The sequence below is a fragment of the Nuphar pumila genome, chromosome 5, assembly GCF_984573655.1.
Source record: "Nuphar pumila chromosome 5, dmNupPumi1.hap1.1, whole genome shotgun sequence".
Classification (NCBI taxonomy): domain Eukaryota; kingdom Viridiplantae; phylum Streptophyta; class Magnoliopsida; order Nymphaeales; family Nymphaeaceae; genus Nuphar; species Nuphar pumila.
In genome coordinates, this window is record NC_143253.1 from 36,727,525 (window position 1) to 36,755,376 (window position 27,852).

The following is a 27,852-nucleotide window of genomic DNA, read 5'->3' on the forward strand; positions in this document are numbered from 1 at the left end:
TTTCACTTTTTCCAAACAAATAATTTCAATTGTTCTTTGCTGTATAGATAATCTTTTGCTTAATTTTGATGGATTTTAATATTTTGCATTTTCTTGTCTTGTTTTTATATATATTTGCTTCCATGATCTTAGTGGTGGCTACAATATCAAGACGGGGCCTGGCTGTAGTATTGAGCTCATGAAATTTGATATGGGAGGTTCTGCAGCAGCTTTAGGTGCAGCAAAAGCCATTGGTCAGATTAAACCACCAGGAGTAGAGGCAAGTTTTAGTTGGTTACAAAGAAGCATGGCACTTTGTATTTAGTTTTATGAAATCAGGCTTTTTTGACAACTTGAAATTTTAACATTTTTGTTGCCTTCTTCTCTGTAGGTGCATTTTATTGTTGCTGCTTGTGAGAATATGATAAGTGGTACGGGCATGAGACCTGGAGATATTGTTACAGCATCTAATGGTAAAACAATAGAGGTAAAACTCTTTATTCTTTTGCTAAGATTAAGAACAAGTTGAAGGTTTAGTATTTAATAATACATCCAGATAGTCTTGACTTCAAGATATACAGGGCATGTTTACTTTGTTCACATGTGAGGAAGTTGAAGCTGTGATTGTTGGTCACAGGGTCAACCATGTGACCAACTTTCACAAGATTCAAGGCAAAAACAGTCACAGCTGGCAATCCCAATCACAACTTGTACTTCATGTTCCACTAATCATGAGAAAGTATTGTGATTGTGATTTATAATCACAGGATCCAAGAATCACAGGGCATTGCAAACGTGCCCATAAAGAAAATTCAATGTCATTTCTTGCCTGGCCCTTTTTTTATAGCATTTTCTGTGTGAAATCCACCAGCATCCTGGCTACTGATAACAAAATCTTGTTCTCTTTTGCTGTTTTTACATTTTGTCCAGAGCTTGTTCTTGATTATGTAGTATAGTAACTTTATTCGACTTCATTTTAATGTTCTCGGAATTTCCAACTATAAATAGTGGATGCACCTATCGAATGAGAAACCCATTTCATATCACATGGGAAACCTACTTTATGTGGGAAACTTGTTTCCCTTATTTGGGAAACATGTTTTCGTACATTTCTTGCCAGCTTCTCTTAAATAAGACTTTTTTTATGAAAAGTTGAGATATATGTGTTATTCAAAATCTTAATTACTTATTTTGATTGTAATCAGTGTAATAATATATTTTACAAAAAATATTAATTCTTATTATAAATCATAATATTAGTGCAAAAGCTAAGTTTATGTAAACTTATAATATTCTTTATGCATATTGCTGACATTTACACTTTTGCTCCATGTACACACACACAATATATATATATATATATATATATATATATATATATATATATATATATATATATATATATATATAGTAATGCCCACCTTCTCGTTCTGTCCCCTCAAAAATCATCATTTTGGCAGTTTTTCTCACATCTAAAACCATAGATGTGATCTATAGATTTTGTTTAGTGGGAACCGGCTTTTGGATCAACGAAATCTGACCTGTATACAGGTTTTTCTGGTGATCCAAAATCAATGGCTATGAAGGTACCAGTTTTCCCCGGCTCATAAAAACATGTTTTTTTGTCGAAGAAACATGATCCAAGAGTCGATTCCCACTCAATCGAGCATGCTAAACACATCTAATGGTTCAGATCTATCATAAAACACTTCAAAACTATGGGGCAGAACGAGGCAGAACGAGAAATGGGACCTAATATGTTCAGTTCTCATATATATATAATGTTTCCTGTTTCACATGAACTTTAGAAAGTCTTATTTCCCGTTTTCGTTTCCCAGCACGTTTCTCATTTCTGTTTCCCTTCCTGTTAACCTTGCGTAGGATCCTCAAATTGTTTAACAGTTTTCATTTGTCACTGATGTTTCAGAATTAACATATTAACTTTTGAATTTTCTTTTGCTTTTGGAATGTGAAATTCCAGAACTTAGGCTTTGACATTAGACATGCTTGCAATTACTCTATTGTACTGTATTAAACCTGTTGTTCTCTTTGTTAAAACATATGTAATAATACCATAATACCCGATAGGGGTATTATGGTCATTTCACAAAGTACCCCATAGGGGTACTTATTTTGTTTCTCGTATTTCACTATTTTTTATTTTTATTTTTATTTTTATTTTTGTATTTTTTGGATACCGAAAAGGGGCCCCACAATGGAGTCGTTGGGGCCCCCAACGGTCACATATGTGACCGTTGGGGGCTCCCAACGACTCTATTGGGAGCCCCTTTGGTCTCCTCTTCTTATAAATAGGGGGAACCCCCCATGTATGTTGTATTGCTCTTGAGAGCTCCTCTTCAATAATAGTGATATTATTTTTCATGTGTGTAGCCTTTTTATAAGGCCCTTTGTATATCCCTTAGTGGATTTTCTCTCTTGTGCTTGTTGCATTTGTCCGTGTGGGACATAGTGAATGCTTTAGCATTCTTGGTTTCTTCCGCTTATTTCATTACATGGTATCAGAGCCAATTGATCTTCTAAAGGTAAAATCTTGTCTTTCTCTACTTCCTTTCTTTCTCACATCTTCCTTGTGTAGCAATGGAAGTCAAGATCGATCTATCATTCAAACTCAATGGAAAAAATTACATGATGTGGGCATCCGCAATGGAGAATAATCTCAAAGGCAAGAAGCTTTGGGGTTATGTAATAGGAACCGTTCCGGAACCCCAACTTAAGCTCACAAAGATGGAAGGAGATCAAGAGAAAGCACTTGAAGGCGATGCTCGTCTCAAGGCCATTGAAGATTATAATCATCAAATGGAAGATTGGGAGAGCAACCATGCAAAAATCCTTGCATGGTTTATGAATAATGTCGAACTTAAGGTATGTGCAAATATTGCAAAATTCCGCCGGGCAAATGAAGCTTGGTTTTTTATGAAGGGTATGTTTACCCAAAAGGATCTTGCAAGAGCTTATTTCTTGCAAGAAAAAGTAAGAACCACAAAACAAGGCGACATGAGCATACAAGATTACTATAGTGCTCTAAATCCTTTGTGGGATGAATTGGCTCTTTTAGAGCCTAAATGGGTATCTATGGAGGATGTGGTTCTAAGACAAAAACAAATGGAACAAGATAGATTGTTCCAATTTTTATTTGGGCTTCGTCCCGAATTTGAACAAGTGAGATCCTCACTTCTCCATAGATCCACGTTTCCTCCCTTAGAAGAAGCTATTGCCGAGATTACTCAAGAAGAGACTAGGCATAGCATGGGTAAAAGCATAGAGGAAGTTCTTGCCGTATCTAAACCCGGCAATCATGTTAAAACATACAAACCACCTCATTTTGGTAAGCAAGGGAGTGGTGGAAGAAAAATGATTATATGTCACCATTGTTATGAGCCGGGACATATTAAACCCGTTTGCCCAAAGCTAAATGGGGCATTCAAGCCAAAGGTGGCTTCCGTTGAAGAATCCACCACCAAAGAAGATGACGGCAAGAACGGGGATCTCAAAGACACTCTTGGACAAATCTCCTTGGCTCTTCAACAAATCTTAAAGGTCACTTCTTCCACCTCCGGTGCCGCCATTGCCTCATCATCACCTCCCGGTACGTACTCTTGGATTTTAGATTCCGGAGCTTCTTTTCACATGACCCCTCATGAAAATGCATTAACCAATGTGCACACCAATTCAAAAATGTCTTGTGTCTCTACGGCCGATGGAACTTTTCTCAAAATAAATGGTGTTGGAACTCTTGATTCTAAAAATGTTCAAAATTTCCTTGTTCCAAAAGTTAGAATAGTTCCAAAATTAAATCTTAACCTCTTTTCCGTTTCTCAAATAGCCGACCATGGATGTGAAATATCTTTCTCATCCCAAGGGTGCTTTGTGCAGGATCTCCGGTCCGGGAAGCGGATTGGGCAAGGCCATAGGAAGGGAGACCTTTATTTTATGGATAATTTAATGCTTCCAAATACCTCATTTTGTACTTATGTCCAAGACAAAAATATTGAAACTTGGCATAAAAGGCTTGGACATCCAAGTTACTCTAAAATGTATCTTTTTCCTTTTGGACACAAGTTTTGTAAAGAAAAAGATATCAATTGCAAAGATTGCATTTTTGGCAAAATGAAGTCTACTCCTTTTCCTATTAGATCCTTTGTGACAACAAGACCTTTTGAATTGGTGCATTCCGATGTTTGGGGGCCATCTCCGGTTCTATCTAAAGGTGGTTATTCATATTATGTTACTTTTATTGATGATTATACTAGATATGTATGGATTTATTTTCTTAACTTTAAATCGGAAGTTTTTAACTTCTTTAAAGAATTCCATGCAAAAATTCAAAATCAATTTCAAAGTCAAATATCCATTCTTAGATCCGATTCGGGTGGAGAATACTTATCAAATGATTTTCAAGCATATCTAAAACAACATGGCATTTGTCATCAAAAATCTTGCCCAAGAACTCCTCAACAAAACGGTCTAGCGGAAAGAAAACATAGGCATATTTTGGAAACTACTAGATCCTTACTCATTTCTAAAAATATTCCTAAAAATTTTTGGGCCGAAGCCGTGTTAACCTCCACCTATTTAATCAATAGGATGCCATCTTCAAAATTGAATAATATCTCTCCTTATGAAAAACTTTTTAATATGACACCCGACTACAATCGTCTTCGGATTTTTGGGTGTAAATGCTTTGTTCTTTTACATAAAAGAGATAAATTGTCACCTAAAGCAATAGAATGTGTATTTTTAGGATATGGTGAAAATCAAAAAGGCTATAGATGCTTTGATCATAAAAACAATAAGTTATTTGTCTCCAAAGATGTAACCTTTTTAGAAGATGAAAATGGATTTGACATATTGGAAAAATCAAATGAAATTGATTATATGTTTATCAATGATCTTTTAGAAGATTCAAATGATGACTCTTTGAGTCATCCGGAAATTTTAGAAAATACTCATGATTCTCATGATGATGATGTATCACCAACTAATGGTGACAATCTCCAAGTATACACTTGGCGTGAGGAAGCCCAACCTATTAGTGCTTTAGAAAAATTCTTGCGGCTTAATGAACCCCTAGAAGAAACCTCCCTTAGGCGTTCTTCTAGAGAATCAATCCCACCTAATAGGTTTGTCTCATATGAAACTCTTTCACCTAAATATAGAGCTTGTCTAATAGCCTTGCATTCTTACTATGAACCCTCCCATTATAATCAAGCAAAAAGTATACCTCATTGGGTTGAAGCAATGAAAGTTGAACTAGATGCTTTAAATAAAGCTAAAACTTGGGAAATAGTTCACCTTCCTCCAAATAAGAAAGCTATAGGATGTCGATGGGTCTACAAAGTCAAAACAAAAAGTGATGGTTCCCTAGAGCGCTATAAAGCTAGATTAGTTGCTAAGGGATACTCACAAGAATATGGCATCGATTATGAGGAGACTTTTGCTCCCGTGGCTCGCATGACAAGCGTTAGAACTTTAATTGCGGTAGCATCATCTAAGAAATGGCCTATATTCCAATTAGATGTTAAAAATGCCTTTCTTAATGGTCAGTTGAATGAAGAAGTATATATGGATCCTCCGCCGGGAATCAATGTTAACCAAGGTCAAACCCTTCGGTTATTAAAAGCCTTATATGGTCTTAAACAAGCCCCTAAGGCTTGGTATGATAGATTTAGTGCTATCATGTTACAATTGGGATTTCGCTCATGTTATACTGACACTGCTCTTTTTGTTAAAAATGCAGGTAATAGTATCATCATCCTTCTGCTTTATGTTGATGATATGATCATCACTGGCAATGATGAAAGCGGTATTCTTAAAGTTAAAAATATGTTAAAACATAATTTTGATATGTCTGATCTGGGTTTTCTCAGGTACTTTCTTGGCATAGAAGTTACATACTCTCCTCGAGGGTATATACTGTCACAGATGAAGCTTGCTGCAGACATATGCTCCAAATCTGGGATTTCAGATGATAAAAAGGTGGAGACTCCCGAGGTTATCAATGCTAAACTACGACTGGAGGATGGAGTTCTGCTGGACGATCCTACGCCCTACAGGCAACTCATAGTCTCCCTCACCTATCTGACTATCACCAGGCCCGATATTGCTCATGCTGTGCACTCTGCAAGCCAATTTCAGCATGCTCCTACATCTGTGCATATGAGTGCTGTGCTCCGGATCATTCGATATATTAAAAATACTTTGACTAAAGGGCTATTCCTATCCTCAATCTCTTCCTTAGATTTACTAGCTTATACTGATGCTGACTGGGGAGGAAACCCAAATGATCGAATCTCAACTACTGGCTTTTGTGTATTCCTAGGAGATTCGCTAATTGCTTGGAGGTGCAAGAAACAACAGAAAGTCTCATTGTCTTCTACTGAAGCAGAATACAGGGCTATGACAACCACTACAATGGAGCTGGTGTGGCTTCGAAGTCTTCTTCAAGATATGGGAGTCGAAATTACCGGGGCTTCGAAGCTTTGTTGCGACAACAAAAGTGCTATCTACATTGCCAGCAACCACACTTTCCATGAGAGGACGAAACATATTGAAATGGATTGTCATTATGTACGTGATGAATATCTTCGTGGGACAGTAACACTGCCATATGTCACTTCAGAATATCAACTTGCTGATTTCTTCACCAAAGCCCTGCCTGCTCCTCGCTTCTTGTTCCTCCTTGGCAAACTTTCGGTCATTCCCCCGTAAAGTTTGAGGGGGGGTGTTAAAACATATGTAATAATACCATAATACCCGATAGGGGTATTATGGTCATTTCACAAAGTACCCCATAGGGGTACTTATTTTGTTTCTCGTATTTCACTATTTTTTATTTTTATTTTTATTTTTGTATTTTTTGGATACCGAAAAGGGGCCCCACAATGGAGTCGTTGGGGCCCCCAACGGTCACATATGTGACCGTTGGGGGCTCCCAACGACTCTATTGGGAGCCCCTTTGGTCTCCTCTTCTTATAAATAGGGGGAACCCCCCATGTATGTTGTATTGCTCTTGAGAGCTCCTCTTCAATAATAGTGATATTATTTTTCATGTGTGTAGCCTTTTTATAAGGCCCTTTGTATATCCCTTAGTGGATTTTCTCTCTTGTGCTTGTTGCATTTGTCCGTGTGGGACATAGTGAATGCTTTAGCATTCTTGGTTTCTTCCGCTTATTTCATTACACTCTTAGAGGAGAGAACAATAGGGACACTACTAGCCGTTAGGCATATGATAACGGCTAGCTTAACAGCTAGTTCCGAATAAAATATAAAAAAATACATTTTCAATATATATATATATATATATATATATATATATATATATATATATATAACCTACTTTCACCACCACTATTACCTTCTATACCATGCCACCACCACCACTGCATCCCTATCATCATTTGTACTTTGCTTTACAACCAAATAATATTTTTGTTTTAAACAAAAGAAAGAATAGCTTATAAACTTTATTTCTATTTATTGTTATAAAGGATAAATAAAAGTGAAATCCAAACAGACCCATTGTATTTATTCTGTTCATGCGCTTATCACAAACTTGTATATTTAGAGCCACAAAGTCACCTTATGATCATTCTTGCAATACATTCAGTAAGCCATTCCATTTGGTTTTAGGTTTGGCCTCAAAGATGCCATATAAATGTCGATCATTGTCATAATCAAAATCGTGTTTGTGATCATTATCATTTTTTTCTTTTCCTTTTTTTTATAACATACATGTTTTCTTTTTACTGTGTTAAGGTCAATAACACTGATGCAGAAGGTCGACTTACATTGGCGGATGCTTTGGTATATGCTTGCAACCAAGGAGCACAGAAGGTATCCACAACTATAATGATGCATGCGTAGAGTTTCAGTCTGTTGCTTTGGTTTCTTTCATCTTTATCTGCAGAGTTGCTATCTATAATGCTAAATGTATTTACCAACTTTGAGTTACCAGTTCATACATTATTGTTAAAAAAGTGTCAGGAGTTCATGTAATTTCTGAATGACATACAACATATTCATAGGATTTTATATGTAGGGAAATAATTACGGAAGAAGATAATGCTGTGATGGACACCCAATTCTCTGTATCTTTCATTTTATTTTTGTAGACCACTAGGTTTTGTTATGGGATTCCCTATTAAAATAGCCATAAGTAATAGACAGGTTATATCATATGTAACACAGACTCTTCTAACAGGGCACCACACCCGCAACGACACTTGGACACAGCTTCTTTTGTGTCAGGTAAAATCAACCACACTGAGGTCCATTTTTGTCCAAAAGTAGATTCAGTCGACCCTAACCAAGTTCAGTTTTATTTATGTTATATATATAAATACATAAATGCACACACATACATGTTATGTTAACTTAAAACTGTTATATATATACCCTCCCTGCACCCCACACCCAAGTTTTTTAAAGTGCCAGATCTCTGCATCCACACTCGTATCCACACCTGCACCCACACTTGCACCTATGTGACATAGGTTATATCACAGTCGCCGGCAGCTTCTATCTATCCATGAATCTGATCCTTCAGGTGGGGGTTGGACATTGGGCTGGCATATCCCTGCGCCATTAAGGACCAATAAGGGCCCGACAAGCCCAACTCAGGTCCAGGCCTGAGCCCAGCTGGACTCAGTTACAATAGGGCTTGGGCCGGGCCCTTTAGGCCTGACTCAGTTAGCCAGTCCAGGCCTGTTGAGCGTGTTTTTCATATTGTCCGGGCCTGTTTTGGGCCTGATTACATTATTGGTCCGAGTCTGGCCCACCTTTTATTGGGGCCAAGCTGCAAAACACAGCACCAGACTGGCCCAACACAGGCCAGGTACTCCAGCCCAATGTACATCCGTACCTTCAGTGCATGATGGTTTTTGTTTTACTCCCACATGCTCTTAGCTGCTAGTATTTGACATGTGACTACTACTCTATCTTTCACCTTTTTAATGTTGCTAAGCATGTTTTATCCGAGCCTTTCTTTTAATAATGTCCTTCTGTATGTCCTTGACCCATGATCTGTGCTTGCATGACCATCCTCCATTCAGGAGTAGCCTTGTGAGACCTTTAAGGATTATGTTTTACTATTTTTGACACATATCTGCATTGGGTAGATTTGGATTATATGATTATAAAGGACATGAGTGTTACTGGCTTTCTGCCTTAGCAAGCTGCTTAAACCCTTTCAGTTTGCCTCTTCGGCCAATCATTTACAAGCTTTGTTTGAGGTATTGTTTTCATTTATCAATGCCTTCTTTTTCCCTAATCTTTCTCCTCAACCTAGCACCTATTGCCTTTTATTAGAGTGGGCTGTACCCCCCTCTGAATGGCAATTGACTGTTCCATTAAAATATAGTCTTTTTTTTGCAAGAACAAGTTGGAAGTTTGTCTTCAAGGGAAGCCATTAGTTAAATTGGAATTATGATGATTTCTTCAATGCTAAAAGGAAATTCTGGTGACTTGACACTCTATTCTTGGAGCATCTCTGTCAATTAGATGTGAATACATCTTTTAAGATTGATTGATGAAGGCATCTACACGTTCCACCTGTGGTAAAATGACCAAATCAGGGCCTATGGGACCACGAGTTTCTTCATGCATAGGCACGAGATAGTTGAGGGTGTCCACTTTTTAGAGTTTAAGGGGCACTATTCTTCAGCATTTGATGAAGGAAAGTTGAACAAAATATATATTTGATGAACAAATCCATAACATGATAATTTATGATAAAGTGCTTTCATTCTAAAAGCTTGTTTCCTAACATGAAACCATCAAATGGCACAATCTAACATTTAGTAATTGACAGATAATAAGTTAACTAATAATAAATAGAGAATATGGAGTTAAAACTAATAAAAATAAGGAAAATTGAGGCCCTAAAAATGAACTGTTATAATCAAATTATCTTAAAAAAGTAAAAATAAGATGGTTCATTTGTTTTCTTCCTCTTTAAAAGATCAAGGAAAGAAAGAAAAATCTCTATGAGAAGATGCAAGGCCATATTTATCATTCGAGCCATCTTCTAATTTTGCTATATGTTGGTGAAGGATTTAAGATGGGTTTTTGTGCACATTGTGGGTGTTCAGGACATTTATGTTACACGCAATCTGGTTTTACTATGTCTCCAAGGGTTAGGGCAAAAAAGTCTCTTAGTTTAGTTCTTAACTATGTTGTTACATGATTCATGTATAAATTACACCAATAACCTTGATGTTCCCTTGTTCTCCTCCACTTGGCAAGATAATTTTTTTGATCATTTTGCTATAAATCAACCATCTTTTCCTTGAAAGAAAACCTTGATATACTATGTGAATGGTTGCTGATGGATTTCATATTAATGAAGTACTCTTTATTCCATTTCTCTATTAAAATATCTCCATGGATGCTTCTGCTTCTAGATATTGCAAATAAAGCCACTTTGTGAGGTTCCTACCATTGTGTGACAAGTTTCCTGCTTGTCAATATTATGTTATGTCTCTTTGCATGTTAGCAAGTGCTTCTCTTATTTCATGCTTGTTACAATATTCATACTTACACTGCAGCATGCTATGCTTTATTTTTTTTATATATTTTAGCGTGAATAAATATTTACAGCACTTTGTTCAATGGAATCTGAATTCACGTTGAAGCCATGTTTAATGTCTTTGTCTATTATTCATTTGGTACCGTATCTTTTTGCTTTCTATTGTAGGTGGTTGATTTGGCAACCCTAACTGGAGCTTGTATTATTGCGCTTGGGTCAAATGTTGCAGGTGCTTGGTTATCTTTTCTCTTCTCTAATATTTCAAAAAGTAATTGAATTGCTTACTTGCACTTGTCATTTATGTGATTTGTGTGCTGCACAACTAGTATGTTCAATGGATTTATGAAAAAAGTCACTTTTTGTTATCATTAGCATTTGAACAATGAACTGTTCACCTCAATATTTACTCTGTATTATATACACAATACTCTGTGTGTGTGTGTGTGTGTGTCTGTAAACTTGTGCCTTGGGAATCATGCCTACTGTAGAAGACAATAAGAGAAAAAGGAGAGATGGGGTTAGGAGGCAAAAGGTGTCCAGCAAAAGTTCTCTAGGCTGGACGACCTGTATATATTTATCCTTTATATGATAAATGGCACAATTACCCTTAATGTGTTACAACCTACGTCACACGGAGTCGGCTAGGGGGTCGACGCACCTGCGTCGACACGCCCTGACATGGGTGCAGCTTCGGACACGGTCAACCAAGTGTCGGACTCGGTCAACGCACCGGGGTCGAGTTCGTCCACATTTTGGACTCTGTCAACTTTGACTGAGTCTATTTTTGTCCATTTTAGGGCAAAAAAACTAAAAAAATGATATATATATATATATATATATAGCCGAGTCTTATTATTGTTATATATATATAGCCGTGTCCCCTAATGGGCACAACTTTGACCGAGTCTTATTATTGTTATATATATATATATATTTAAAAATATATATATACATATATATAGCCGAGTCCCCATGTCCAAAATTTTTGAAATTGCTCCGCACCCGCACCCGCACCCATGTGACATAGGTTACAACATGTACAAACATATAAAAAACAATGGACCCAATGACAATGATCCGAGATTCATGACCCATATCAATTCGTTAACATCTTATGGGATAGGACACATTAGGTCAGTTTTGCAACAGTGAAAAGCTAAGTGTTGTAAAAGCTAGAATGGAAAGCATATTGAACATACAGTAATATCACAAGAAATCACGAATACCTGTATTGCAAATATGTCAAATGGACAAAAACAACAAAAGAAAATGGGGAAAGAGTTTTTTAGAAAATAATCGATATATTCTAATTTGATGATCTTAATAGAACTAGTAAGTGGTATTGAGAAAACATGTCATGTTTTTTATCCTTACACTATAAGAATTATCAAAAGAAAAGTGTACAAATTAAGATTATGACTGTAGATTATATCCCTATGATATTTCTAAAGAAGAAAGATTAAGAACATGAGAAGTTCAGTGCTTTATTATGATGAATCATGTTGATAACATTTGAACATTTGCTTCTTAAAAGCTACAAAATCCTATAGGTAGGTAGAGAGGGGCAAGAGGGTATGTGATAGAAGAAAGGATTCAACAGCCTTAACTTTAAAGATAAACTGGCGTATGTTTGACCATACCTTGCCACAAGTAGAGGCAAACTTACTTCCGTCGCTCAGTTCATTTGAACTGAAAAGAACTTATACACAGAATGCCAGGTCATGTGCCATTGTTTGCTGTGTAAAGTAGAGAACCCAGTAATTATGGGTTTGTATTCATGTCAATGCAAATAATGCTAGGGTTGTATTCCTCAAACACATGCATACACATCTGTGCAGGCAGAGTAACTTTGTTCATTTAGAGTAGACTGCTGGAATCCATATTTTTACCTTGCCCATATTATTTTTGCAGAATTGTCATTACTGCTTAGGCTAGCTAGATCTAGTTTCCTTGATTTGCAGCTTTGCATGCGACATGACTTTGTATTGTTCACTCTTCTATATAAAATCATTATTGATGTTTGTGATGGATGAGTTTTTCATGATGCCAGCTGATGTTAAAGTATTAAACCTTTTTTGGTCGTCCTGCATAGATCGAATGAAATCTCTAGCAATTTCACCATATTATGTATTTTTTTTGAATCAGCATCCTAAAGACATCATTATGTGGTTCTGATGCTCATTTTTGTCACTTACGGGGTTGGTTTTATTTTTAAATGTGTTTTAAATTTTAATTTTATTTTTCACTGGATGTAGTTGCACTCATCTTTGTGCCATCAAATCAGTTCATGGCACTAGTTTAGATCATAGTCACAAATATCTCTGATATTCTCAAAATACTGCATACATTTTTCATGATATTGGAGGCAATATTTTCTGTTGTTTGAGAACATCTTCATTTTCATATACAGGATTACTGCAAACAATGAGAAAATCTCAGGAAAATATTTATAAAATATCATGATATATTATTTTAATTCATCCAACTTAAAACAAAAGATCTTTATTGTTTCCTAATTTTTCTGTATTTCACTTTTCCACTTATTCTAATGATATTTTCAGAAAACACATAAAAAAAAATCAACCTTTCTATTTTTCATTTCTGATGTTTCATTGGATCTCCCCCAAATTTTTAGTCATATACTAATATATTTTTCACAGTTTCCTAGAAATTAAGCATTCCAATATTGGTTTTTAGATATGTCCATGGTTATAGCCATAGGTACCCAAGTTTCATACTCTGGTGCAATGTTGTCAGTGTCAATACTTTTTAGAAAAATGATACGCGATACGAGTGTGTATCATATCCGTATTGTACTGCATGAGCATGTATCGTACGATACAAGGCATATCGTACAATACAGTGTCAATGCACTTTAAAAAGGCCCGAAAAGTAATTTCGCGTTTTTGGGTTTTAAAGACCTCTTGAGGCCGACTCCTTCATTTGTGTAGAGGCCATTAAAGAGGTATCCACACACCATAGGAGTCATTAGAGCGATTTGGGGGCCGATCTGTGCACAAGGGAGAGACTCTTCTGATTTCTTCACTATTTTTCGAAGGAAGTGGGTTAAGGTAAAAAAAACCATATTTTTTGCTTCTTATTGAGTTTTTTTGGGGGAAGATGGCATCGAATGATCTCATATAGCAATGAGACACTTGATTAAAAAAACCCTATAAATGCTTCATATGTGATTTTATGGTTGCATTTTGTGCATTTCATCATAATGCTTCATATGTGATTTTGTGATTGCATTTTGTGCTTTTCATCATTGTTTCATGTGTTATGATTTTTTAGAAATTTGCTATTTTTTTAATTGTCGGTGCACTTTAGAAAGGTTCGAAAAGTAATTTCATGTTTTTGGGTTTTAAAACACCCCTTGAGGACCGACTCCTTCATTTGTGTAAAAGCCATTAAATAGGTATCCACACACTCTAGGAGTCGTGAGAGCGATTTCCATGCGCAAAGGAGAGGGCTAAGGAGAGGGCTTTTGCGATTTCATTAAGAGTGCATTTCCACCATTTTTTTCACTCAAGGAAGTGGGTTAAGGTAAAAAAAACCCTATTTTTTGCTTATTGATTTTTTTTTTGCGGAAGATGACATCAAATGATCTTGCATGGCAACGGGACGCTCGATTAAAAAAACCCTATAAATGCTTCATATGTGATTTAATGAATTGCATTTTGTGCATTTCATCATAATGCTTCATATGTGATTTTGTGGTTGCATTTTGTGCATTTCATCATAATGCTTCGTATTTGATTTTGTGCATTTCATCATTGTTTCATGTGTTATGCTTTTTTAGAAATTTTGCTATTTTTTTCTGATTTTTTTAGATTTTTTTTAAAGTTTTTTTTCAAAATGTATGCTTTTTTTATGATACGATACATATCTTATTTTGGGCCCAACTGATTCGGTTTACGATATGATACTTACAACCTTGCTCTGGTGTGTTACTCTCAAACTGCCACCTACCAAGATACTGAGTTGCTTTTCATTTTAGGTTGTATTACTCTGACAAACTGGTGTCTTGGGCAATTGGTAACCCATTACTTGGGCACTTGGTACCCTATTACATCTAGGTGAATGTGAGACAATGATATGTTAAATTGACTCGTTTTAGTTAGCTTGAACCCATTATGCCTGATATCATTAATAAATAGGATATTTATTATCCACCTGTATCTGGCTAGACTCTATTAACTTGGGTCCATACGAGTTTTTCAAACTCATCATTCAGATGATTAAAAAATTTAATTAAATTGTAAGGACCAACGTGGAGGGTTCATACTGCTCTCTCAGTTCCTTCAAGCATAGAGTGATTACATCTAATTTTTTTATCATATCCAAGTACTGCATTTGTTTTTATGACAACCTGCCAAATTGTCTGGTTCAAGTCATGTTTCCTTTCAACGTTCATCAAACTGACCTTGACTTCTTAATCAACTTTGAACTAGTAAGATATATCCACATGATTAAATCGATGAAGAGTTGCAAAATTTAGTTTCTAGCATCGGTCTTCTGTTGTAAGCTATCCAATAGGATCCAGGATAACTTGTGGAAGATCAAACTTCTCTTTTTAGATCCTCTGTCTTGTTAACAGTTTTATCTTTTTCATTCTTGTTATAATGGAGCTTGGAGTAACTTCAATTTCCTTTTGTAACTTTTTTTGTTTCTCTGATTCTGGTTTCCTCACCATTATTTTTGTGTTCCATTTGCTTTTGAGTTAAGTTGTTTTACCCCCTAAACATGACAGAAAGGCTTGTCAATGACTGGATTAGTGTTGTATGTGTTTTTAATGCTGAAGAACCTTTGGGTTATGCAGGTGTCTTTACACCCAGTGATGATCTTGCCACAGAGATTTTTTCATCTTCAGAGGTGACTGGTGAGAAATTTTGGAGACTACCACTAGAGGAAAGCTACTGGGAATCTATGAAATCAGGAGTAGCTGATATGGTTAACACTGGGGGCCGCCAAGGTGGTGCTATAACTGCTGCGTTGTTCTTGAAACAGGTCTCCCTATTCCCCGCTACAAATGCTGCTAGTACATGATTTTAAACTAGTCTCTCCTAAATACTTGTATATGAATATTTCTAATGTTCATACTTATGTTTGTTTTCAACAGTTTGTTGATGAGAAGGTCCAATGGCTGCATATAGACATGGCTGGCCCTGTATGGAATGAGAAGAAACGCGGTGCTACTGGATTTGGTGTTTCAACTTTAGTGGAATGGGTGCTGAAAAACTCATCTTAGTGGTTCTGGGCAGCCAATGTACTTGGTTTAGAGTGGCTTCTCTTAGAATAAATTGGAGTTATGGTTCATCTTTGTTCTCGACCTAGTTTACTTGATCCTTGAATAAAGATGTTGAGTACTTTGGTTTTTACACTAGCTTTCCGTTTGAGTTGTCCTAATAAATTAATAGTCAACTCACACTTAAAACGAACTTAAACAGGGAGGAGTTAGGTTTCCCAGTTGGCGAATCTGAAAAAATAGACCAAAGCCCGAATTTCACACAAACACAACCTGAAATCTTGTAGATTGATTTCTGTTGGTAATCTTGACAAGACTACATGCTTTGAATCTGAGGATCAATGGCAGTTTGTGCAACGTCTACGTATGCAAGCGAGCACAATAATTGCATGTTCAGGCATGCAATTATGTGAACATATAGATTCTATGTCAACTTTGTGTAGCTTCATCATGAGCAAGTTTCCCTAGTTTCCATTTGTTTTTGTACGTGTGCGCCTTCACAGATCTAGAAATCACGTTGGTCACACAGTTGACACTTTTTTCACCATGATTTTGATGCAGGAGTGCAAGTCATGAACGAGTGCTTAGCATCAGAGAGATCGTATCAATGTCGATGCACATATCATGCTCTTGCTTGAGTTTGCGTGTTATTTAAGTGTCCTATGCAATGCTTTAGAGTAACGTGACTATTTCTTTTGATTTGTGACATGGGAAAGAGGTGCTGGCTTGCGAGGCCTGCTGCACTGGATGCCTTGCGGAGCTATGGTTGTCATTCCAAGCTGGTGCTACGGTGCTGATCCATTGCAAAGCTGTAGGTTATTTTGGGAAAGGAAGGTGCTTGTTGGTATAATGTGCCAATCATAGAAACCATGTTTTTGGTATGCCAGTGGTTAATTGCATTTCACCTTGATGGATTTACTCCATGTAGGGATGTAAACTGTCCAGATTCAGGTCAGTTCTCGACTTTACCAAGTCTGACTTAATCAGGTTTGGCCTAATCGGGTTCAGAGTTGGAATTGGATTCGGATGGAAAAAACAAAAACCAAACTTGGATCGGACTAGCTTAAAACCCGGTATTTACACTTAATCGGGTCAGGTTTTTAGTTTGATTTGGGTTTGGGTTTGAATGCAAACCTTAATACCAAACCCAGATCTGATTATTAATTGGATCCAGATTTGGCTAGCAAACCTACTTAATGGACTCCGCTTTGGGTCGGGTATTGGGTTGCACCCGAACTGTTTACATCCCTAACTCCATGTGGATTTTAGTGCCCTCAATTCGTTGTGGCATTCAGCGTACATCTCCAGCTCCTACACCACAATAACATAGAAATTGCTGGTTCCAGCCTCACGTTTAACCCCCTCCCTCCCGCAACAAAAAATTATAATAATAATTTAAAAATATATATCATGATTTTATGGCAACAATTTCATAGGTTGACAGCAAAAAATGCAATATTTTCAATAGTATAACTTACGTTGAAAATATCACATTTTTGTTGCTGTATTAACACGATTAAAACAATTTTGTGGTACTTATGTATTGTTTATATTTCTATTTATAGTTATTATATATTTTGTATAATTTATGCATTTTTTTTATATGCTAAATGACTTGTTCAGAAAGTAGGCCCCAACTTGAGGGCATTTTTGATCTTTCAAACCGTTGAATTTGTTTTTTAGCTAAGACAAGAATTCATAGTCGAGGATGCTAGCTTTCAAATACTACCAACCATTTATCAAATGGATTTATAAATATCTAGATAAAGCTATTTTTTTGCAACTTGTCAGGACCAAATTCACATTGGTTTGGGTTTTGACCCAAACTGGATCCAGACCCATTTAGGTTCAAGCCAGTCATACTGATTGGCACATACCTCTTGGGATTAGACCCAGTCCTAGGTCCATTTGGATCTGCACCAACTGTGCTGACAGACATGGACACAAGTCCGAGCCAGTCAATACAACTGGTGTAGACCCAGAAGACTAGACCTAAGCTTGAATATGGATCTGATCCGATTGGTCCATATCTATATAGATTTATACCAGGGTACCAACGGGCATTGTGTAACGTCCTAAAAATTTTAACTAAAAAATACATAAATTTTTTATTTTTATTTTTATTTTTATAAATATGAGGTCTCATCTATGACATTACCATAACTGAATTAGGTTTTAAAGAGTCAGCCTACACAAGCATTAACATTTAATAGCTCTCTAGAACCGAATCCGAGAAAAGACATCCAAGTGATAAAACCCTTTATTTCAAAATCACATATAATTTAAATTTCACAACAGAAACATTAATTTGAAAACAGTTAAACATTTTAGGCGAGTTACATGTATTTAAAACAGCGTTAACAAGCCATCAACTAATTTAAGTAATTCATTCAATAATTAAATAGTTCATATCAATGGTTCAATTAAATAAAAAATAAATTAGAGTAAATATAATCCATGAGATCTAAATAAAATAAACAAATGCTTCACATGGCACCCCCGCAACATCCCACAACCACTCATCTTATTAATTATTTGTGCATTATAAAAATAGGGTGTCAAGACTCTCAACCGAGTCTCAATAGGATACACATTAACATAGTATGCATACACAGGATTAAGCATATATCATAAACAACACACAACACATAACAACAAACATTCAATTGAATCTCTACAACCATTAAATTCAGAAACACGTCATTAAACAACATATCATCACAAATATGCTTTCAACAGAAATAATAAAAAAAGACATACTGCATAAAAGTAAAGTGATCCTAATCATCTAATTAATTGTTTAACTTTCTTAATCCCTGCAGGTACGCAAGCAAAATCATCGTTTCAATTGAGACCATTCAGGTGTTTATTATAATATGTATTTTACTATAACCTGAATAACTAACTGAATGAAAACCCAAAAAGGGCGATCCATAATCGAGAGAGATTTTCATTAAGGTATTGTAAACACCCCAAATTTTCCTCATTCATTCTCGGACACTCTCCTTTGGAGATGCCAACCCTGGTAGGTTAGTATAGGAGTCCAACCCCAAGTTTGTCTCACAAAATTACCATTTTACCCCCTTTTACCAGAAAAATTACCATTTTACTCTTAGGTCATCCTAGATCCCTGTCAATCACAGTCGATCGAGCTCATTCTTAAGCCAAGAACAGTAAGAATGTCAGTCATTTCTAGTTCACCTGAGCTCACGATGAGCAGATTAGGTTCATTTCTTATCATTCCTGCTAAAATGGGTTCATTTCCTCAGAAATGAGCGCATTTCTAGTTCAAATCTAAACCAATTGTTTCTGAGTTAGTCATTCCAAGTCAATCCTATTTCTTTGAGTCTAGCTTGAGCTCACCAGAAGTTCAAGTGCTCCAGTTTTAGTTCAAATCTATTTCTCAGTGTCTAGGAGCCCATTTAGCTGAAATTGAGCTGGGTCAGTCAGTTGAGCTAGTGTTTGAGCTTCAATTTTAGTTCATCTCAGTATTACTGATCTTTGTTCCAGCTCAAACTCAGTTCTCGTTCGTAACTCACTTCACTCCAGTGATCATTTCTCACCATTTCTTTAAAAATCTCACCATTTCTCGACCATTCGGTCTAGGAGTTTAGTCGAGCTAGTGTCTTATCAGTTCATTTGAGTTCTGAAACCCTAGAACCCAGTTCATTCCAATCCATTTTAGTTTAAACCAATTAAAACCCTAATTTTCAGTGTCACTCTTGGCCCGACAGGGACAAAAACCATTTCTTGAACCATTTTGCATGTTTTTATCAAATTTATCACTTTTTAAACCGGTACAATTGTCAATCGGGGTCCAATATCCAAATTTCTTCATTCAGGGTTCGTATTTCGCATGACATTCCATACCATTTCTCATCATTTCTTATCATTTTCCATCATTTCATTACATCTCATCTCATTTTTGAGATCCAGAACTCCAGTTTTGAAAATTCCAATCTACATTCAAATTTTAAAGTTTTCCAAAGTTTAATTTTAAACCCTATGTTTTTCAAATTAACATTTTTACCCCCAGGACTCTAAATTTAGAAATATTTTCCTGAGAAAACAATCTGGATTCCTTTCAAACTTGATTTTCAAATTTTCAAACTAGATCTGCTCTGCAAAGGGGTATAGAATTTCAAACTTTGAATTACAATTGAAAATTGCCTAAAATATCCAAAAATTCTTTGAGAAATTTTATAAAATCATTTTTACCCCTTTGGTTCTTCAAATAATGTTTTATTATTCTTTTGAAAAATAAATGGGGCCCACTCCAAGGTGGCGCCACCATTGATTTTATTTACATTTCCTTTTAAGGAATAATAATAAAAAAATGTTTCTTTTTCTTCTCTTTCTATTTTCTTTTTATTCTTTATTTCATTTTATTTAGAGAAGGGAGTAGACCCTCTCTCCCTCTCCATCTTCCTTTTCTTCCTCTCCATTTTCTTTCTTTTTTCCCCTCTTTTTCTTTCCTTTCTCCCTTTTTCTTTTCTTCCTTTCTTTCTTTCTTCCTTCCTCTTTTCCTTCTTCCCTCCTTGCCGCCAACCCTTTCTCCCTTTTTTTCCCTTCCTCTTCCCTCTCTTTCTTTCATTTCTTCTTCCTCCTCTTCTTCTTTCCCTTCCTTCCTTTCTTTCCTTCTTTCTTTTCCTCCCTTTCTTCCTCTCTTCTTATTTGCCTTCTCTTCTTTCTATTCTCCTAACACCATAGGGCTGAGACCTTCCCCATTCATTCACACTCCCTCTCTCCTTTTTGCTAACACATCACATGGCTATTGCTTCCCCCCTCACATTCATGCCTAGGACTCTCTACCTCTTGTCTCCAACTCTCTTTTTCTCTCTCTCACCTTCACATATTCTCCAGCCCCTCCATTATCACAACCCTTTGCAGCAAGGATTCCATCTTCAAGATCTCCAGCCGACCACCTTTGTTGCAACCAACCTTCAGCAGCCCTCCTTGAGCTCTCCTTCAACAGGTGCAACAGACCTTCAGCCGACAGCAGCTTGACTTCAACACCATCTCCAACTCTGCATCAACACCTCCAACCTCCAACAACCCTCCTCAACCTTGGCTTCAACCTCCACTTCCAACAGTTGATGATAGCCCTCCTTCAGCCATTGCAGCTACCCCCCCCCCCTTCACAGTAGCAACCAACTCTTTCCCCAGCAACCATCTCCAGCGTCATCCTCACCTTCACCTTCAACCTTCATAACCCAGCCAACACCATCTCCTCCAACCGGCAACCACCACTTGGTAGCAGCCCTCTAGCCACCAGTGTAAACTTCTCCATTGCCGCATCACTCCTTCGACCATTGCAAGTAACTCCCAAGGTAAAGCTCCTACTATTTGTTAAATCTATAGGTTAGTTTTCTGGTTGGATCATGGTATAAGGCTCCATTGAAGAAGGGATCCATCCAACAGATGGATCAGATCCCTCCCTTCTACAGCCATAAAAAAAATGATTTGCATCTCCTTGATATTTTTCTTTTCTTATTATCATTTTAAGATTGATTTCGCATTTTCTAGGCATGACATTTTAGATTATTTTACTGTTTTAGATATGTTTCACTGATTTCATCAATATATGTCTAGTTAGTTTATAGGTTTCCATATAGGTGTATGGTACAATCATCATTTTATGTAAACATTTTTGTCAATAAATTCTGAGAATTTTATGATAAGTGCCATTATGTGTTCCTAATTTCTTGCCAAAAACCCAGATTGATTTGAAATTTGCAGCTCCCTTTTTAAAAATCGAATATCAATCCAGGTTTTCAAACCTGTGAAAATGCTGGATCCCTTAGTAGAAGACTTGTTAATCCGAGTTCTCCCTCATGGGAGATCCAATTTGCAATCTGTAAAATACAGTGGACTCATGAATAGATCTAGTATTTTACTGGATTTTAGGGATTTTTTATGATAAGGGTTACTATCTCTCAAAATTTGGGTTTTATAGTCCATTATATTATGCTTGTTACAGGTTTGTCAGGGTCTAGATCGACTTAAATCGATCATGGCACTACGACCTGTAAGTCAGATGTTCTGTCTGTCAAAATAGGAATTGATCATCATGATGTCCTCTGTCATTTTCCATAATTTCAGAATTTTAGGATTTAGATTTCTGTTTTTTCTAGATTTTACAAGTTTACCTGCTGATTTCTAGTTTTTACAATTTCGTCAGAATTAGGGGTTTGATAATCCAATGTGTCCTCTGTAACCGTAAGTCCAATGCCAAAACTGTAAAAAGAGAAGTTGTTCCTATGTTTGTCTGGAACATCCTCCTAAAATTTTAAAGCGTTTGGTCACTGTTTACTATTTTTCCTTTAATTTTTATGAAAGTCTGCTAGTTTGCCTGCAATCTCAAGGTCGCCGAATTCTGACCTAGATTGTCGGAGTTGTAGCTCTCTGGCCATAGGTCGAATCTCAAGTTTGTAAAAGAAAAAAATCCTCCTCTAGTTGTCTTCTATCACCATACAGAATCTTAGAAATTTTTATGGTAAGATTAGTCTTAAAATTTGTTGTCATTAGGGCATGTAGGCAAAATCATCCATTTTTAGTGTTTTTTATTGAATTTCCATATTAAAAAAATATCAAAAAAATGAATTTTCATATGCCATTCCATTCCTAGGATTAACATAGGTGTCCATGACAAATTCTATTTGATTTTGAGTTAAATTGCCATGTGTGTTAGTTAAACTGTCAAATTCAGGCAAAATTCAGTGTTTTTGTGATATTTTTGCAATTTCAAAGTTTTAGCATGCTTATAATCATATCATATCATCTTATATTTGATTTCAATCTCATTTGCATTCATTTCAATTTCAAAAATATCATTTTTACAAAAATCCTTTCTAAAAACCCTGATTTCAAGGCCATAATATTGTTATTAGGGGCATTTTAGTCATTTTTACCTCAATTTCAAATTTCTAAACTTTCATTTTTCATATTTTCATGCATACAATCATGTCATATCATATTGTGTTTAATTTTGACTTCATTTGCATTCATTTGAATTTTAAAATTTTCATTTTTACAAAAATTCTTTCTGAAAACCCCGATTTCAAGGACATAATCTTGTTATCAGGGGCATTTTGGTCATTTTACCTGAATTTCAAATTTCTAAACTCTATTTTCTAATTTTCTATCATCTTCACCATTTATTTCTCATGTTTATATCAGGGAGGTATGAATCAGAGTTTATATCTGGATAAAATTTGATAATTTCTTGATATTTTCGGATAAATCCAGATAAACCTACATATTTGTGCTAACTTGTTTTCTAGTTTTGCAGAAATATTCAAGTGGAAGACTTTATTCTTTTATTTCTTTTTCTTATTCAATTCAATGTAAATATCATATGTAATATTGGAATAAGAGTTACATTTTCTGCATAGAATAAGATGCATTGCATATAGTTTGCTTTCATAAATTCTGATATCTGATGTATGGAAATTCATTGCATTTTTCCAAATCCACTATGGTTGACACAAATGACACATGCACAAGCTTTTAGAGAGTTGACAAACTCGGTGGAATTCGTATGTATGGCCATAGTCAGAATATGAACGAGACCCAGATTTGTCATCTTCGTATTAGCCACATTCAACTTACACTCTTAGGCTAACTTCAAAAATTCACTGCATTTCTCAAAAAGATTTCCTCAAAATCCTCAGAAAATATTCTTTGAAGTTATATTCATTCATTCAATTTACATCATGAAAACATTTCAAAGAACCATATGCTTTTTAATGATTCATTTTAATGAAAAATCGATTTTCTTAGAAAAGGTGTTCAAATTATTTCAGAAATCGATTTTCTCAAAATTTTAATTATCCTGAGAATCAATTTTTCAGTTAGAAAGAGCTTTCCAATGTAATTCATGATTTTCAAGGAATTCATTTTCCAAGCATTTTCTAAATATCAAAAGCAAACATCATCTTTTCAAAATGTGCATTTTTCAAAGATTTCATAGCACATGTCTGATTCTTTGTGCATTTAGGAAATAGAACATGATTTGGACATTTGAGCCTAGCTGAGCACACTTTTGATCCTTGGTTCAAATACCTCTGGTAAAGGCGCCATGAACAGTTGAACCTCGTACCGACAGGTGAGTCCCATTCTACGGAATTTTCCCCCAAATTTCAAAAACGGAGGCGAGTTATTTTCAAAAAACCAGTTTTCAAAACTTTGGTCGAGTTTGACTCGCAGAATCGTTTCTCTCTCTCGCAGAGGGAGGGAAAATTTTTGCGATGATAACAGGTTTGACAACTGTGATGGGACGTGTCTTCGCCTGATCAATCATGTGCCTTGGCTTAGTTCAATTATCAAGATCGTGTTCTATGGAATGTCAGCTTTTACTTTCTAATATCACGTGAACCTAGGAGCCTAGACTCGAACCCGGCTGACATGGATTGCATGTAGACTAGGCATGGTTTGGTAGGACCAATTGAGGAGAAATTATTCATGCTTACATAGACTTAGGTCTCATACAACCCTCCTCAATCTAGGATTTGTGTGTAAATAATGTTTGCTTCTTCAAAGTGTTCAAAAAATCTATCTTTTTAGGTTTTAGAGCCCTCTGTTTGCTTGCATGTGCTCATACTTCAAAAACCACCCCACCTATTTCTACCTGGTCTTCACGTTGCTGGGCTTTCTTCCAGAACCATAGTTCAGGATAAAGCCTCACAACTGTGCCACTTATTTGGGCTGACACCCCCCTGTCACGTACCAAGGGCCATAGTCCAAAGTATATCGGCAGACGCTCAAGGATGTTAGGAAAATACAAGCCTAGAACCGGAGATAAATTTTTATGCCACGTACTTCAGGTTTTGACTCGAGTATATCGGCATAGCATGATTGGACACAAATGATTTGAGCCTAGAGTCAGGATTAGGGTCCTACAACTATTTCAAAATTGATTCATTTGGAGTCAGCTTCTTAGAGAGTGTTGTATGTGCATTATTGTTTGTGCAGGATGTGATTGATTATTTTATAATCATTTTCCCTTTTATTTTCTCATATTTCCCATAATTTTTTCCAAACATACTGGACGATTTTTTAAAATACCTTATTTTTCATCTTTTTATGAAATATTTCTTTTCTCAAAACCCTGGACGATTTCCCCAAATTATCTATCATTTTCTCAAAACTCCAGGTGATTTTCCATTCTTTCGTTCCTCTGGATCTCGAATTTTCAGCTTTATTTTTATCCTGCCTGCAATTTTTCAAATTTCTGTATTTTTCTAAATCTCATTTTTCCCTGTTTTCTAATCCGATGGCATCCAGTCAACTTGACTCAGTCTTTCTCGAGAACCACATCTCCTACGAGGTGCGACAAAGTCTTTCCGAGCATCAAACTTTCAGCACCAGAACTTGCATTCCTCGGTAATATTACTCCTGGCTCAAAATGTTCTCTCATATGTTTTCGGATGATCTGAGCGATTGCGGGTTAGAATTGGCATCAGCAGTGGGAAAGCAGACAATCAACGACAATCTGATCCATGCACTGACAAAGTGGTGGAATCCTTGCACTTGTACTTTCTGGTTCCCGTAGGGAGAGATGACTTTATTGATAGATGAATTTTCAGAAATCATGGGATTACCTGAACCAGCCGGTCAGCTTGGAGATCCATTGGAGCAACAGTTCTTGATCAATGTCAAGGGTCTGGATCCCCGAGGCACCTTAGCTCACATGACAGGACGTAAGTCTTGGCCACTGATCAAGGTAGATGGAAATGAATATGTGGATTTGCTCGAGATCTATCAACAATATGGGACATTTATAGAAATCAGCTCATTATCCAGAACAACTCGAGAAAGAATTCAACATGCAATGGTTTTATGCACTGTAGGACTAGCCTTCTTTCCAGATGGACAGAATTATGTGGATATCAGGATAGTTCAACTTCTGCAAAGGTGGGGAAGTCAACAGACCAATCACCTCTCAATAGCCATGGCCGCACTCACTTTCTTGTACCAAGGGTTGACTCGCTTCACACTCGGAGAATCAATTCTAGTCGAAGGGTGCACCTACGCACTGCAATCCTGATTCCCCCAGCATGTGCTGACCAGAGCCAACTCATTCAAGAACAATGGCAAAAAACTTCTTCCAGTTGCGCGATACTGATTCTTGATCGACAACCTCCAAGAGAAAGAGGTTGTTACGACAATGAAGCCGTACATGATACTTTAAGTACAAGGTTTTGATGATGAACAAGTGAATCAACTGCATTTCAGCTAAGGCGATGAAGAAATATGACAATCATTGAAGAATTCGATGAAGAATCTTTGAAGATTAGTGTGCAAATGTTAAATTCATTAAAAGTCTTAAATTCTTGTAAGAGTCTTACTCAGAGTGCATATTTCAGTTGCATTTCACCTAAAAAGTCTTTAGAAAATCTTTTCTAAAAGAACCCTTCATGAAAATCTTTTTAGAAAACTCTTTATTTAATTTTTCATGTTTATTAGTCGACCAATAGACTCACCAGTCGACTAATCCTTTCGTGCCAAATTTTCTAAACAAAATGTCATTTTTGTCAAATTAGTCGACCGAAGGTTTTATCAGTCGACCAGACAAAATGTCTGTTTTTTGAAAATTTAGCAGCAGTCGACTAATGATTTTATCAGTCGACCGAATAGAACATGCATTTTCCGAAAAATTTAGAAGCAGTCGACTGAAAGATTTTTCAGTCTACTGATGATATTATCAGTCGACTAACTTTTTCTCTAGTCGACTAAGTTTCAAAACTTCAGATTTTCAAACGGCTTGATAAACACATTAGTCAATCTACGATAATTGTCAGTCTACTAATAACTAATTATCAGTCGACTAACTACTATTTTAGTCGACTAATTTTGCCGTTTTTCCTGAAACTTTTAAAAGGCGTGTCTTTTCATTTTTCAAACATTTTGATCATTCAAAATAGACTGTTTTGACACCTTTTCATACCCTCAATGTATGAAATCTTTCAACTATAAATATGAGTGCATTTTACACTAAAAAAGCATAGCAATCCAATCGATTTACATTGAATTACTCTTTGCTTTTCACTGATATTCATTTTCTCACTCACTTAATATTTTTCACTTCAGTTTTTCACTCAAATTCCTTTGAGAGATAGTGAATTCGTGAGTTGAGTATTCCAACAACCTCAAAAGCCAATTGCATCTTCTTTGCATTCATAAGAAGGGCTCATAGGTTGTTTTGTAAGTTGTTACTTATTTTTATTTTCTGTAAAAGGAAAGACTCCTTGGTTTAAAGGAGTTGTTTGCTTTCAGTAGGTGTGTTACTGAAAGTGAGACCGGATTTGGTCTGTATGATCTTGTAGTTACACAAGGTTGATAGTGAAAATCTCAAACTGGTTTTGCTTGGGGACTGGATGTAGGCCGGGAAAGACCGAACAAGGATAAATTCTTGTATTCCTTTGTGTGATTGCTTTGCGAATTGCAAAATCCGTCAAAATTCTGCAGACGATATTTAAAAGCACTATTCACCCCCCCTCTAGTGCTCGTTGCCTCGATCCTACTGCGCTTTCATTTGGTATCAGAGCAGGTTTGCTATTATTTTGATTTGACCATCATCTAGCATGACAACAACATCTCAGCACAAAGAAGGTTGCTCCTCTGTTCGTCCTTCTCTCTTCGATGGAACAAACTATGGATACTGGAAAGTGAGAATGACAATATTCTTACAATCCATGGATCTCAAAATTTGAAGAGTTGTTTCAGAAAAGTACCAAATGCCATCAACTGATTTCAGTCAATGGACCGATAAAGAAAAGAAGACTGCCTCACTTAATGCCAAGGCTATGAATGCATTGTATTGTGCCGTTGACAAGGTAGAGTTCAATCACATCTCTCAATGCTCTACAACAAATGAAATCTGACATACTCTTCTTGTGACTCACGAAGGTACGTCAAAGGTAAAGGAATCTAAAATCGCTTCTTTAGTTCATAAATTTGAATTGTTTAAAATGAAGCAAAATGAATCTATATCGGACATGGTAACAAGAATGACCGATATCACTAACACTCTAAAATCCCTTGGAAAAGAATATTCACAAGTGGATTTAGTCAGAAA

At 36.2% G+C, this 27,852-nt stretch overlaps 1 protein-coding gene across 1 annotated transcript in view; it reads left to right on the forward strand.

The window, feature by feature from the left end:
* Positions 1-15,906, forward strand: part of LOC149837374 (leucine aminopeptidase 1-like) — a 53,471-nt gene extending 37,565 nt beyond the window's left edge. The window contains exons 5-10 of the mRNA XM_090005999.1: positions 133-259; positions 371-466; positions 7,756-7,833; positions 10,694-10,754; positions 15,348-15,535; positions 15,648-15,906. Coding sequence (XP_089862125.1) covers positions 133-259; positions 371-466; positions 7,756-7,833; positions 10,694-10,754; positions 15,348-15,535; positions 15,648-15,776 — 679 coding nt within the window. The 3' untranslated portion in view covers positions 15,777-15,906. The remainder of the gene's footprint in view (positions 1-132; positions 260-370; positions 467-7,755; positions 7,834-10,693; positions 10,755-15,347; positions 15,536-15,647) is intronic.
* The last annotated feature ends 11,946 nt before the right edge of the window (positions 15,907-27,852 follow it).